The sequence below is a fragment of the Muscardinus avellanarius genome, assembly GCF_963383645.1.
Source record: "Muscardinus avellanarius genome assembly, chromosome: 2".
Taxonomy (NCBI): Eukaryota; Metazoa; Chordata; class Mammalia; order Rodentia; family Gliridae; genus Muscardinus; species Muscardinus avellanarius.
Window position 1 is genome coordinate 202604172 of NC_137787.1, and position 15152 is coordinate 202619323.

At 60.8% G+C, this 15152-nt stretch overlaps 1 protein-coding gene across 1 annotated transcript; it reads left to right on the plus strand.

Annotated features, from left to right (window-relative positions):
• Positions 1 to 762: 762 nt before the first annotated feature.
• GRK1 (G protein-coupled receptor kinase 1) lies at positions 763 to 15152 on the plus strand (the record flags this gene model as incomplete). Its single annotated transcript, XM_080690298.1, has 7 exons — positions 763 to 1461; positions 3327 to 3454; positions 4465 to 4622; positions 5516 to 5599; positions 10226 to 10350; positions 13341 to 13542; positions 14854 to 15152. 7 exons carry the CDS (start codon positions 763 to 765, stop codon positions 15150 to 15152), a joined length of 1695 nt encoding a protein of 564 aa, XP_080546424.1.

Below are 15152 nucleotides of genomic sequence, written 5' to 3' on the forward strand. Positions count from 1 at the left end.
TGCCGAGTTTCAGCTGCGCCCTGTGGTGTCCCAGGTGCCCCCTGAGCCCCAGGGGTGTGCAGGTGTGTCTCAGGTGTCCCTGGCTCCTTTGTTTGGCTCCTGCATCTGTCTCTGGGGGTCCTGGGCCCCCTCGCCCTGTGTCACCTGCTTGGAGGAGAGCCAGGTGGAGTGGCTGCCAGTGCTGCGGTGGTCTGTGGCCGGAAGCTGCTTGCTGTGGGGCTTTCCCCCTAGACCTGTTACCAAGGGCTTTGCTTCTCACTTGCTATTTTCTTAAAGATAAAAATGAGATGGGGGGGGGAGAACGGTCGGCCTCTTGACGGCCAATGAAGCTGTCTTGAGGATTCCCTCTGGCTCAGGCCTGAATCCCACAGGGAAAGAGGGAGTTACAGGCGGCTCAGAGGGGGACAAATCATGGGCTTTGTCCTTTCTGCGGGCATCTGCTAGAGAGAGGCGCCAAGGCAACAGGCTGGCTAAGCTGATTTGGAGCTACTTATGGGATTGTCTTTTTTTGGCACCTGCTGGTGACCCCTGGGGTGTCCTCCACGACCCTGGTGCTGAGATTAGCCCAGTGCTGTGTCAGCCCTGGACTTCCTGGGCTTCCCAGCGGGTCCCAGGAATCCTTGTCTGGGCCAGGACGTCTTCCCTGCCCATCAAGGGCAGGAAAGGCCACAGGCCAAGGGCAGCAGGTCAGGACTGTGGGGCACCGGCTCGGCCTCAGCTGATGGCACCACCTGACTGACGCGGCCAGGCAGGAGCGGCAGGATGGATTTCGGCTCCTTGGAGACTGTGGTGGCCAACTCTGCCTTCATCGCCGCCCGGGGCAGCTTCGACGGCAGCAGCGCCCCGTCCTCCAGGGACAAGAAGTACCGGTCCAAGCTCCGGCTGCCCCCACTGTCTAAGTGCGAGGGCCTCCGGGACAGCCTCGGCCTGGACTTCGAGAGCCTGTGCTCCGAGCAGCCCATCGGCAAGCGGCTCTTCCAGCAGTTCCTGAGAACAGCCGAGAGGCACGTGCCGGCCTTGGGGCTCTGGCAAGACATCGAAGACTACGACACAGCTGATGATGACCTGCGGCCACAGAAGGCACAGAGCATCCTCGCGGAGTACCTGCAGCCCCAGGCCAAGCTCTTTTGCAGCTTCCTGGATGCGGGCACGGTGTCCACGGTGAAGGAGGGCCCGGCAGGGAGCCAGGATGGGCTCTTCCAGCCCCTGCTGCAGGCCACGCTGGCGCACCTGAGCCAGGCGCCCTTCCAGGAGTACCTGGACAGCCTGCACTTCCTGCGGTTCCTACAGTGGAAGTGGCTGGAGGCCCAGCCCATCGGGGAGGACTGGTTCCTGGACTTCAGGGTCCTGGGGAAAGGCGGCTTTGGGGAGGTGTCCGCCTGCCAGATGAAGGCGACTGGCAAGATGTACGCCTGCAAGAAGCTGAACAAGAAGAGGCTGAAGAAGAGGAAGGGGTACCAGGTGAGGAGGCTCTGCGTCCAGCTCCCACGGTGGCTGCTGTGCTGGCACAGCAGCTGGCACCCGTGCTGGCACGGCCTGGACGTGGCCCGGCTCGCACAGTCCTGGCTGGGCTCCTGGGGGAAGGGGTACCAGGCAAGGGGGCTCTGGGTCCAGCTCCTCCACACCCCGTGCTGGCACGGCCTGGACGTGGCCCGGCTCGCGCAGTCCTGGCTGGGCTCCTGGGCACGCTGGAGGGGAGCCCTCGTCGGGAGGCAGCTCAGGGTTGGTCTCTAGTCTTTCCCTGCGCAGTGACAGAGGCGCGGGAGGAACTGGGGCAGGTCTCTGTCGGCCCTGTTTACTGCTGTAGAAGCTGTCTGGATGCAGCGTGCATGACTGCTTTTCCTGAGTATGAGTGTTCCGGGGTGGGAGCAGTGGGGAGCATGCTTGGGTTGACTGCCTGGCCCGCCCCTCCCCACTGGTGCTGGTGCCAGCTAGAGTCGGATCAGCAAAAGCTGCTCAGTGTCCACGGGGCACGCTCCATGGCTGCAGTGCCGCCATGCCAAGTACCAAGGGTGGACGGGGCCTTCAGGGTTGGGCAGCAGCCACCACAGGCCACGCACACCAGGTGCTACTGGCACGTGGCTGGGCAGGCTGCAGTGGGGTCTGTGGCCTGAGTGACCGGGCGCGTGGTGGTCCAGTGGTATTTTTTCCTTGTGGTTCTGAGGATTAAACCTGAGGGCTTTCTACCTTTGAGCCGCTATTTAATTTCTATTTTGAAATAGATTCTCACTAAGTTGCAGAAGGCCTTGCTAAGTTGCTGAGGCTGGCTGCGAATCTGCAATCCTCCTCTCAGCCGCCTTGATATTGGGATTACAGGTGTGCATCACCACACCCAGCTCCAGACCTGTTTTTAAATTTTTTACTTGATGCCGGGCGTGGTGGCGCACGCTTGTAATCCCCGCGCTTGGGAGGCAGAGACAAGAGGATCGCGCTGGTTCGGAGCCAGCCTCGCTGGTTTAAGAGACCCTGTTTCCACATAAAGTTAAAAACTAGGTCTGGGAGTGTAGCCCGGAAGTAGAAGGGCTTCCAGGAACCCCAGTACCACCAAAAAAAAAAAAAAAAAATTTTTTTTTACTTGGAAACAGAGTCTTACTGAGTTGCTGAGGCTGGCTGTGAATCTGAAATCCTCCTGTCTCAGTCTCCTGAGTACTGCAATTACAGGCCTGGCTCCAACAGTACTTTTTAAAGAACAGCTTTAAGCTGGGCGTGGTGGCGCACGCTTGTAATCCCAGCGCTTGGGAGGCTGAGACAGGGGGATCACACAGGTTCAAAGCCAGCCTCAGCTACTTAGTGAGGCTCTCAGCAACTTAGTGAGACCCTGTTTTCAAATAAAGTATAAAAATAGGTCTGGGAAGGTAGAAAAGCCTCTGGGTTCCACCCCCAGTACCACACACACACACAAAAGAACAGTTTTACTGAGATATATTTTCTCTATCAGGCCAACCATAATAAATCCAGTTTTAATCCAGTGAGCAGAGGCCTCTCTTGGCTTCAGTCTCCTAATGGGTCTTAATGTGGAGTGGACCTGTTGTCCCTGTCCTGGTCACAAATGAGACCTCATGGGGTTCAGAATAAGAACAAGGAAGCCAAGCTGCAGGACAGAGAGACAGGGCTGGAGTGAAGGGAGGGCAGGCTGGCGGGGGAGGGGGGCGTCTAGAGTGATGTGAGGGCCCAGCCCGTGCAGTCATGCGCTGGCTTCCTCTGTGGAGTGGGTGGTAAAGTGGATACTTCAACTGCTTTTTGGAAACTGGGTTCAAGACCAGTGCAGCCTGTTCCTATGTGTGTGGCAAGGCCCGAGCCCAGTGCCCACCCTGCTCTGCTTCCAGGGCGCCATGGTGGAGAAGAAGATCCTGGCCAAGGTGCACAGCAGGTTCATAGTCTCCCTGGCCTACGCCTTTGAGACCAAGACCGACCTCTGTCTGGTGATGACCATCATGAACGGAGGCGACATAAGGTAAAGCTGTGTGGCCCTGGCCGGCCGCGGATGCCCCACCGAGGCCCGTGCCTTCGGAAGTCTGCCTTTGCCTCGGCCACGGCGGGGTCGGAGCCTGGGGACCACCTGTGCCATGTCGGTCTCAGGCTCACCCCTCAGCGCCCCCCTGGGGTGCTGGGAATGGAGGACGCTGGGATGTGTACAGGCCGTGGCTCATGCCAGGGTTGGGCCAGCTCCGAGGCTGGCCCTGGGCTCCTGGGCAGGGCAGATCTCCAGGTCTTAGAAGGAAAGGCCTCCTTCCAGCAGGGACACTACCTGCCTTTGCCTCATACCAATGGCCAGCTTCAGAGTGCCGGGAGGCCTGTTGATGCGGGTGAGGCACTGGTGCGTCTTCCCATGGAAGGGAGCTGCCGTTTGGAGGCCCCGTGCTAACACCTCTCCCATCCCGGTTGGCTGTCTGTGGTCCAGATGAGCTTGAGGTCTAGACCAGAACCACAGAGGGCCAGGAGGGGCGAGAAGGGCGGCAGCAATGGCGGGCACTGGGACACTGGGGGCGACCGCACCGTACACGGTGCCACGTCTGCCTTGCTGTGGCTTGACGGCTCTGGGTCTGCACCACTCTCCCTGTGGCTGGGACGCTCACCTCTTTTTGGCAGTGGCTTTGTTCTGTGAGATGTTGGCAAACCAAGAAAGGGCGGACCTGGGGGAAGGGGCAGGAAAAGAGAAGCTGCGTCAGGTTGTCCAGGGTGCAGGTTGGGCGAGACGGCCTACAGGCACCAAGGCTGGGAGCTGTGTGGGCTCAAGGCCCAGCCCCCCTCCCCATCGGTGGCCTCCTGAGGCCCTTGGGGTCAGGGAGGAGGGGTGGGGCTCCCAGGCAGCCCTTCTCCCGTTAACAGTCACGGTTAGGTGCGGGGGAGCCAAAGCCATGGCTGCCGGGCTCTGCCCGATGCACATGGAGGCTGAGCCGTGCTGTGTCTGTGGTTTTGTCTCCTTGACCCCGGGCACATGCCCCCTGCGTGGTCTGCTCCCAGGTACCACATCTACAACGTGGACGAGGAGAACCCTGGCTTCCCGGAGCCGCGCGCTGTGTTCTACACGGCCCAGATCATCAGCGGCCTGGAGCACCTGCACCAGCGGCAGATCGTGTACCGCGACCTCAAGCCTGAGAACGTGCTGCTGGACAACGACGGTGAGGCCCGCGGCTGCTGGGGGCTGGGCCTCCCCATGGACACTGGGTCCTGAGGACAGTGGCAGAGGCATGGCACACAGTGGCTGGGGTGCATGTTCCCAGGCACTGCCCGCGTGAACTTTGGAACAGCCGGGCATCTGGCCAAAGCCCCACCTGTGCCTGCCTGTGCCTGCACGTGGCCAGCTGCTGAGACGCAGGGCAGAGGTGAGCCTCAGGCTCCCTGTGCAGAGGCAGCAGAGGTGTGGACGCACCGCTGTGGTGCAGAGCCTGGCACCAGGAGGCAAGGGGGTGGGCGGGGGCTTTTACCTGGGCGCCTGCGGTCGGCTCTGTGGCCCTGGGCTCTGTCGTCAGCCAGGAAGGGGGGTGTATGATGTATGTGTGGCATGTGTGTGGTGTGTGCATGGCATGTGGATGTGTATGCTCTGTGTACGTGTGTGTGGTATGTATATGTGTGCATATCGTGGCATGTATATGTGTGTGCTCTGTGTACATATGTGTGATGTGTGTGGTATGTATATGCATGTACATCGTGGCATGTATATGTGTGTGCTCTGTGTACATGTGTGTGGTATGTATATGGTGTGCTGTGTGCTCTGTATATATGTGTATGTGTGCTGTGTGTATGTGGGTGTGAGTAATGTGTATATATGTGGCACGTATATGTGTGTGCTCTGTGTACATATGTGTGGTATGAATATGTATATAATGTGTGCTCTGTGTATGTGTGCTATGTATATGTGGGTGTGAGTGATGTGTATGTGTGTATACGTGTAGCATGTATATGTGTGTGCTATGTGTCTGATGTCCGTGTGGTGTTTGCAAAGAGATGGCTGTGGCCCAGGCGCCGTTGTTCTGTGGAGCCTTGTGTGACCTCAGCCCATGTTTGCTTTCAGGCAATGTCAGAATCTCTGACCTTGGGCTGGCCGTGGAGCTGAAGGACGGGCAGACCAAGACCAAGGGCTACGCAGGGACCCCAGGTGAGGGGGGGAAGGGAAGGCTTGAGGAGCGGTGTGTCGGCCTCTTGGGCTAGAAGTGTGTGGGTCTCGTGGCTTGGGTGTGGGAGGGACTCGCTGCCCTCCTTGGCACACAGCCTCCGTTGGGCATCTCCCAGCAGCTCAGCAGCGTGGTGTCCTCTGCAGGGGCAGACCCAGCTCCCTCTGAGCCTTGATGGGTGGCTGCGGGGGAGACACAGCTGCAGTGACTCTTGGCAATTGGCTGGATATGTTTGCCTAGAGCTCCAATGGAGGAGAGCTGGAACCAGGGTTCATGCCATGGGTCATGCCACAGCAAGGGTGGGGCTCACCCCACCTAGCATGGCTTTAATAAAGCCCCCAGGTGCTCACCAAGGAGCAGGGACACACACGTGCATGCACATGTCTGTGTGCAGATGCAGGCTTCACACCTCTCTGTGTATACGTGTATCTGTGCACATGTGTCTATGTATGCCTGCATGTCCATGCTTGAGCCCATTGTCTGTGCATGAGAGTGCATGTGTCTGTGAGTGTGTAACTGGCAGCAGGCAGACCCTCCTCCTCCCGTTCATTCCCTCTCATCCTTCCGGGAGGAGTGGAGGCAGCTCATGCAGAGGAGGGACCAGCCATGTCAGGTGATGGAGGTGTATTCCAGGCCCATCTTAGTGCCCACGTAGCCTTGGATAACAACCTCGCCCAGCCCCTGGTTCTAACGCTCCCCAAGGGCTGTGGTAAGGATTTACGTGGCCATTTGCCGGCCGGCCTGCGCAGTCCTGCTCTGTTTTCAGGGTTCTGTTTGCCTTCCCTCTTCCCTGTGTTTTTGTGGCTTTGCAGAGAAGGCTCTGTCCCTTGAAGTCAGGACTGTGCAGAGGGGGGGATTCAGGTCTTGCTTTGTGCAGGGGAATCCCGAGCTGCACATGTTTAGGGCTCTGCCTATGCCTGTCCCTGACACCACGGTGGCCTATCCCTGACGCCTGGTGGTCCGTCTCCACAGGCAGCCTGACTGGGGAGGGACATCTCAATGGGGCAGGAGCTTTTGCCCCTGGATTCTGGGAAAGAACAAGTCTCCCTGGCCTTTCATGGGGGTGTTGCTTCTGTCCAGCGTGGGGGTCAGTAGCTGATGGGTGCCCAGAGCTCCATAGAGTGAGGGAGGTCTGAAAAGAAGTTCTGGAAGCAGCTCAGCCTGAGCACCCCAGCCCAGCAAAGAGTCTGCACCTGCCTTTGTGAGACAGGCAGGCTCCGTACTGCCTTCAAGTGGAGGGGAGGCCCTCAGCTCTGCCTGGCCAGTGCAGGGTGTGATGGCCAAGCTGGCCACCAGAGGGCCCCATTGCCCACACTCTGGCTCGCCAGAACCCCAGGCAGACACAGGACCATGCATTTCTGTGAACAGCGTGTACTGCCGTCACCAAGCACATTGGGAACCAGGCTCCACTGTGCCCTGACCAGTTCCCTGGATGCTGAAGCAAGAAGGCCAGGTGTCCAGCAAAGTGGCCTAGCTGCCTTCTGATGGTTCTCCCTTTCCTGCAGCCTCCCAACTAGGCCCCTCCATGGCGTTGACAGTGAGCAGGAAGCCACGTGGCGCCCATCCTGCAGTGCTGGCATCTGGCACTGCAGAAAACGGTTGATGCCGTGCCTCGGTGTTGAGCCAGGACCGGGAGTCAGGGCAGAAGAGGCTTAGGTATCTGGGACAGAACCCTCTACCACACACTGTGCTCCTGGGACACCCGCAGAATCGGCTTTGCTGAGGGCCCCGGGCAGGCCGCTGGGCAAGAAGAGGAGTTCTGCAGGCCCCACAGTGTGGGACAGTCCGAAAGGCCCCTAGCCACTGTCCTGGGGGCCGACCAGGTCCCTGCGCCTGGTGGAGTTTCTCTTGGGCTATCTAGAGTCTAGAAACTGGGTTTCATCTAGGCGTGAACATCTTTCTCACGACATCTGAGCAGAACTTGGGCTGATAGCCTCGTTGCTGGACAGGCAGAACGTGGGAAGGTCTGCAGGCCCGTGGGGCTGAGTCCTGTGAATTCTTAGGGGTCATGGCATGAGCATGTTACAGCACCACCTCCCTCGGGAGCTGAAGGACTGGGAGGTCCCCGGAAAACAGACCCATGGGCTTGACAGAACTCAGAGTCACTGAGTGGGCCCACCCTGGCCTGGGCCATGTCCCTAGTCCTGCAGCCCATGCCCTGGCCCTTCAGAACTGGCCCTCCATCACTGTGACTGGTCAGCCCCTCACGGGTGGCAGTGAAGAGTAGGAGGCCCTGAATTCTGCTTGGGGAAACACAACGTGTGGCCTACAGAGCTGGCTGGAGTGACGGAGGCCCGGAACTCCCTGGAGCCTGCATGGCTGCGGCCACAGCCCCACTTCTGGGACAGCGCCTTCTGTCTGGAGGGCAGGGGCTTAACGCACAGTGGTCCAGAGCACAGGAGCCAAGATGGCTGATGGCTGGTGCCTGTGCCCTGGCAAGCCACTTGCATCCTGTCTGCAAGCAGCCACAGGGCCCTGGTGGTGCAGAGCTTTGGGAGCTGCTGAGTGCCCAGAGCCTGGAGCAGGCTGGAGGAGGCCACGTTGTGCAGCTCAGTTGTCCCTGCAGGGCCTGAGGCACCGCTGGGAGGGGCACTGACTCTAGGTCTGCAGATAGCGCAGGCCAGCCAGGGAGAGGCCAGGTGCTGCCCAGGAGGGGAAACGGGGAGGGGGCCCTGGGGAGCAGGAGGGCGTCCGCCCTTGCCCTTGCCTAGGCAGAGCGAGCCAGGACCAGCCAAGCTGGGTAGGTAGCGGTCGGGCCCTGCCTCACCTGGTCGGCCCTGGTTGGAGGCTGCCCCAGCCCCTCTGGGGGAAGAGCCACAGTAAGGAGGTGGAGCGTGAGCCTGCAAGACGAGCTGGGAGGCCCTGGCTGTGTGGTCTTGAGGAGGCCGGGTGAGGGGGAGAGAGCTGGCTTTCACAGACCAGACAGACCAGACGTGTGAGCTCAGCACTGCCCCTAGCAGTAACCCAGAACAAGTTCCAAAGGGCGCCGTGAGCCCGCAGGAGGCATGGAGCGCCCCACGGAGCCACACAGCTGGTGAGCCGGCCAGCCTCCCAGCCACTCCCCACGCTGGGCCAGGAGCCCAGGGACGGAGCAGGGGGGACACTGCGGATGTGGTGAGGTCTTTGGAAGTAGCCCCAGACTTCCTCACAGACAAAGCTGGTGCCTGAGCACACCTGTCACTAAACGCATAAGCCCACAGGAAGAGTGGAGAGGAGCAGGAGGGTGAGGGCCCAGCACTGGGGGTAGCAGCCAGCCGCAGCAAAGACCGTGCATGGCTCACTTGTGGCGGCACCCCAGGCAGCCCCGAATCACGGCCATGGGTGTGTCTGCAGGGGCATCAAGGCGGCTGGCCACACACGAGGCCGGAGGAGAGCCCACATCCACCACGGGGCGGGCTCTCTCAACGGGACAGACACACACAGGGACTGAAGACAGCTTTAGAAAAGAGACTGTGTAGCAGTGAAAAGCCCACAGGGAGGTCTGAACGCTCAGCTGACTTTTCTTGGAAAGTCGATCAAAGTACAAAAAGATGGGAAAGAGGAGAGAAACTCAAGAAAACTGAAGGCCAGGCCAGAAGTCACTGTTTGGACACAGTCATGGCAAGAGAATAGAACAGGGCAGGAGAGGGGTGAATAGGGAGTCTCCAGGCCAATAATGTGGGAACTCCCACAGAGATGGCCATGGACCTCCACGGACCGCGGTCGACATTTAGCAAAGGCACCCAGCTTCCAGAAGCAGCTGGTCTGCCTGGGAGAATCCAGGGCCAGGTGGGGTTGGCCTCCCCGAGGAAGACAGGACCGTGTCTCAAAAGCCCAGGAAGCGCTCAGCCTGGGGGGACTCGCCCCCACCCATGTCAGTACTGAGATGAGATCAAGGTGTTTGGGTAGGAGCCCTCTCACACTGGTGCTTCCCCGGGCGCTTCCTCAGCAAGCCCTTGACCCAAGAGGTGGAGAACCGGGTGGGACAGCGGGCGCAGGCTCTGGATGCTCCTTCAGGCTCCTGCACATGCGAGTCCAGGAGCCGAGAGGCTGGCGTGGGCTGGTGATGAAGTCTTTCCCGTCAGAAACGATGGAGACAGAATTCTTACAGAATGTAGTGTTGAACTGGTGACAGGAAGCCAAGCAAATGCGGACAAGACAGTGCTGTTCTGGAGAGTGGAAACAGCTTGTGGCAAGGTCCTGGGGCCGGCGTCGTGCTGGGCTGGCAGTGGCGCTGGGTCAGCACTGACCACGGGGGTGTCTTAGAGGGAAGAGGTGGTGTGTGTGGTGACCAAGGGGCACGGGTGGCCTGGGTTGCCCTCCAGAGGGGACATCAGTGGGAGCCCCAGCGCCATAGCACAGGCGCACCGTGTGAGAACACAGAATGGTCAGTGGAAGGGCCCCGCACCTGGAGAAGGGCCAGGACAGGCTCCTTACAGACGACGACCAGTCAGGCTGGGTGGAGAGCGGCTGGGAGCCTTGGAGAGCAAGGGCTCCCTCCATCCAGCGCCAGTTCCCCTGGGTGGTGGCCACGAGCGAGACCTGGCTGCTCGTCACACTGGGGTCCATCGGCATTCGCGGGCGGAGCCGCGAGGGCAGCCACATCTAAGCCGGGCGTGTTGATGTTGCAGGCTTCATGGCACCTGAGCTCCTGCTCGGTGAACAGTACGACTCCTCGGTGGACTACTTTGCCTTGGGCGTCACGCTGTATGAGATGATTGCAGCCAGAGGACCTTTCCGAGCTCGAGGAGAGAAGGTGGGTGCTGCCCAGGGCTCCCTGCAGGGAGGCCCGGCGGCTGTGCCCCGGTGTTCCGAGGACCGCGGGAAGGGCACAGGCCCACTTGTTCCCAGGCTCTGCTCTGACTTGAGGTGGTATCACAGGCCCACTGTCAGCGTGTCTGGGCCCACCAGCACCCAGGGTCAAGGGGTTCAAATCCACCCTCTTCAACAGAGGGAGCAGTGGGGGCAAGCTCCCTCCCCCACGAGGCGCACTGCCCTCCTCCTTGGGCCGCTTCTCGTGATTGGCTCTTCCAGGAGGAGGCATGGTGTGTGTCCCGCTTTGGCTCTGGACCCTGGTTCAGGACACAAGGTTGGGCCTTCCCAAGCCCTGGCCAGGACCAGCTCCCCAGCTCCCAGGGTGGCCAGGCCAGTGCTCACGGGGCAGGGGTCATGGTGGCTCATGCCCTAGGATGGACTCACTGAGCTTTGTGTCAGTAGAGCTAGCGCTGCTCCTGCCTGGACACCAGGAGCCACTGTGCAGCACGGGCACAGAGCTGTCCTGAAGGTCGTGCGGGGGGGGGGGGGGCGCAGGGCTGTGCCTCCGCGCACCCTGGCTCGCCTCCCTCCCTCTCTCTGGAAGCCCCTGTCTCTCTAGTTATTAGAGCCACAAATAAAGAGAACGCTAGGGGGCGCCAGTCCCCACCCCGGCCTGACAAGCCAGCAAGTGGCTTGCTCCCCTGGCAAGGTCCTGTGGAGAGGGAGGGGCTGGACCAGAAGCCAGGCCAAGTCCTGCATGTCCAGCCCTGACGGGAACACGTTCACTGGCTCCTGGAGCCTTTAGGTGCAGCCCCACTCTGCAGCTGTCTGGGGTCTGCATTGGAAGAGCTAAATTCCAAAGCCCTTGCTGGCCAGGGCCACAGGCTTCCTGCAAGGTGTAGGTGGGTGAAGGCCGCCGCAGCACGCGGGGCTCATGGGTGGCCAAGCCAGCTGTCCACACTGCGCCTGTCTGAGGGATCTTCGTGGTGGTGGGCCGTGCCTCAGTACGGAGGACTAGAAATAAAGGTGTCTGTCTCGCTAGACGAATGTAGAGTGAGGATCTCTGCTTCTGCAGTCTGCAGCACTGGCTTTAGCTTCTGCTCATTCTTTTTTGAAGTGGAGTGGTCACGCAGTTGTGCTGATAAGCCAACCAGGATTCCCTAGACACACCTGCCTGGTGGGCGCTGGGATCTCAGTTCTTGAGTTCATTCCTTTGGCCTGAAATGAGCTTGCAGACATTGCACATCTGGGATGGAGTGGACCCAAGTGCTGCCCGCAAGAAGGGGGCGGGTACCTGGGTTAGCGTGAGGTCCTCCTCCCCTGGTGCCTGGGTATAGTGAATCCTCCCCACCCGGGCTAGTGTGAGACACTCCCTCTGCTGGACACCTGGGCTAGAGTAAGATCCTCCCTCCCCTGTGTGCCTGGGTAGAGTGAGGTCCTCCCCACCTGGGCACCTGGTTAGAGTGAGGTCCTCCCCACCTGGGCACCTGGGTAGAGTGAGGTCCTCCCCACCCTGGGCACCTGGGTAGAGTGAGGTCCTCCCCACCATGGGCGCCTGGGTAGAGTAAGGTCATCCCCACCCTGGGCGCCTGGGTAGAGTGAGGTCCTCCCCACCCTGGGCGCCTGGGTAGAGTGAGGTCCTCCCCACCCTGGGCACCTGGGTAGAGTGAGGTCCTCCCCACCATGGGCACCTGGGTAGAGTAAGGTCATCCCCACCCTGGGCGCCTGGGTAGAGTGAGGTCCTCCCCACCCTGGGCACCTGGGTAGAGTGAGGTCCTACCCACCCTGGGCGCCTGGGTAGAGTGAGGTCCTCCCCACCCTGGGCACCTGGGTAGAGTGAGGTCCTACCCACCCTGGGCACCTGGGTAGTGTGAGATCCTCCCTGCCCTGGGCACCTGGGTAGAGTGAACTCCTCCCTGCCCTGGGCACCTGGGTAGAGTGAGGTCCTCCCCGCCCTGGGCACCTGGGTAGAGTGAGGTCCTCCCACCCTAGGTGCCTGGGTAGAGTGAGGTCCTCCCACCCTGGTCACCTGGGTAGAGTGAGGTCCTCCCACCCTGGCCGCCTGGGTAGAGTGAGGTCCTCCCACCCTAGGTGCCTGGGTAGAGTGAGGTCCTCCCCACCCTAGGTGCCTGGGTAGAGTGAGGTCCTCCCCACCATGGGCGCCTGTGTAGAGTGAGATCCTCCCCACCCTGGGTGCCTGGGTAGAGTGAGGTCCTCCCCACTATGGGCGCCTGGGTAGAGTGAGATCCTCCCCACCCTGGACTCCTGGGTAGTATGAGGTCCTCCCTGCCCTAGGTACTTGGGTAGAGTGAGGTCCTCCCCACCCTGGGCACCTGGGTAGTGTGAGGTCCTCCCCATTCTGGGCACCTGGGTTGAGTGAGGTCCTCCCCATTCTGGGCACCTGGGTAGAGTGAGGTCCTCCCCACCCTGGGTACCTGGGTAGAGTGAGGTCCTCCCCATTCTGGGCACCTGGGTAGAGTGAGGTCCTCCCCACCCTGGGCGCCTGGGTAGAGTGAAGTCCTCCCTGCCCTGGGCGCCTGGGTAGAGTAAGGTCCTCCCCATTCTGGGCACCTGGGTAGAGTGAGATCCTCCCCACCCTGGGCGCCTGGGTAGAGTGAGGTCGTCCCCACCCTGGGCGCCTGGGTAGAGAGAGGTCCTCCCACCCTGGCCGCCTGGGTAGAGTGGGATCCTCCCACCCTGGGCGCCTGGGTAGAGTGAGGTCCTCCCACCCTAGGTGCCTGGGTAGAGTGAGATCCTCCCACCCTGGGAGCCTGGGTAGAGTGAGGTCCTCCCACCCTGGCCGCCTGGGTAGAGTGGGGTCCTCCCACCCGGATGCCTGGGTAGAGTGGGGTCCTCCCACCCTGGGTCCTGGGTAGAGTGAGGTCCTCCCACCCCGGGCGCCTGTGCAGAGTGGGGTCCTCTCACCCCGAGCGCCTGGGCAGAGTGAGCCCTCCCTCCTGAGTAGATGGCGCTGCCCACCCTGGCCTGTAGGTGGAGAACAAGGAGCTCAAGCAGCGGATCATCTCCGAGCCTGTCAAGTACCCGGACAAGTTCAGCCAGGCCAGCAAGGACTTCTGCGAGGCGCTGCTGGAGAAGGACCCAGAGAAGCGCCTTGGCTTCAGGGATGGGTCCTGCGACGGGCTGCGGGCCCACGCCCTCTTCAAAGACATCAGCTGGAGGCAGCTGGAGGCCGGTTTGTCGGGCACCATGGGCGGGGGTCTGGGGGAGGTCTGTGCTTCCCAGAGGACTCGAGGTCAGCAGAGCAGGTGCTATGTGACCCCAGCTGCCCTGGCCCTCTGGTGCCATCCACCCTCTCCTCACCTCCCAGCACCTGGGGCTGGGCACCAAGGTCAGGAGGGGAGGTGCCGCGTGCCCCCCAGGCCAGGTCTGCTGCCCCTCACCTCCACAGCCTGCGCCCTGAGGGGGCCGAGGTCCAGGTGCGGCCGGCTGCCACCCTGCACAGGGTGGCTCATTCACCACCGCACTGTGGCCAAGTTGTAAGCATGGGACGCTGTGTGTGTCTGTGCATGGTACGTGTGTGTATTTCTCTGTGTCCATTTGTGTGTTATCTGCTGGTAGGTGTGCCTGTGTCTGTGAGCATGTGTGTGCCCGTGTGTGTGCATACGTGTGCTTGCCCATGGGTGTCTGTACATATGTGCTGGCCCATGGGTGTCTGTGTACATGTGCATACATGTCCGTTTGTGTGCCTGGGTGTATGTCTGTGTATGCATGCCCATGTGCTCCTAAAGGGGGACCTGTGGGAGTGTCTGCACTGCCAGCAGCTTGGGGCATTAGACCTGTCTGTAGCTTGGGGGGCTTCATGTGGGAGAGTCATCAGGACAGGGACAGGAGGCCCCGGGTCAGTTGCTGCGCCAGGAGACAAGGGCTCTCCTCCATGGGGCCCTCAGAAGGGAAGGCCAGTTGGTTGAGGGTTTGAGTCGGGATGTTGGAGGAGCACATGGAGCCAGGGCAAGTCCGCGGCCAGGTCGGCTGGCCTGGCCACTGCTGGGTCTGCTGGGAATCCGGGCCAGCAGGGCTCTCAGGACAGGGTTGACAGGAGGATGGGGCTGGAGGCTGAAGTCTACACAGCGCAGCCTTCGAGGATGATGTCCCACATCCTGTGGTGCTGCCTGGGAGAGTGGATGTGGCATTTGGGTCTCAAGGGCATGCAGTGCCCTCTGGGGTCAGACAGGCACCCTCGTCCTGGGCCACGGAGAGGTTGAGGGAGCCTTGTCCCCAGCACAAGGGTTAAAGCTGGAACATTGCTGGGCAGGCTGGGCTCAGGGCTGGGAGCCTGCGGGGATGAGGGCTGAGATGCCTTCAAAATAAGCTTACCTACACCACAGGCTCTCTAGCTCTGCCCGTCCAACACTTCAGACCTGACTTTGTGGGCTGGGGTCTGCCGAGAGCACTGGCTCTCTCTGCTCTTCGGGAATGCGGTCCTCTGTGTGGGCGGTCCTTCTAATGCGTGCATCTCCTGTTTGTGTTTCCTGTCTCTTCACAGGGATGCTGATCCCTCCCTTCATCCCGGACTCCAGGACTGTTTATGCCAAGAACATTCAGGATGTAGGTGCCTTTTCCACGGTCAAAGGTGTGGTCTTTGACAAGGCAGACACAGAATTCTTCCAGGAATTTGCCTCCGGCAACTGCCCTATTCCCTGGCAGGAGGAGATGATTGAGACGGGCATCTTTGGGGAGCTGAATGTGTGGCGCCCTGATGGGCAGATGCCTGACGACATGAAGGGGCTCCCTGTGGCAGAGGCGGCCCCCACAGCCAAGTCAGGAATGTGTCTGGTCTCCTAG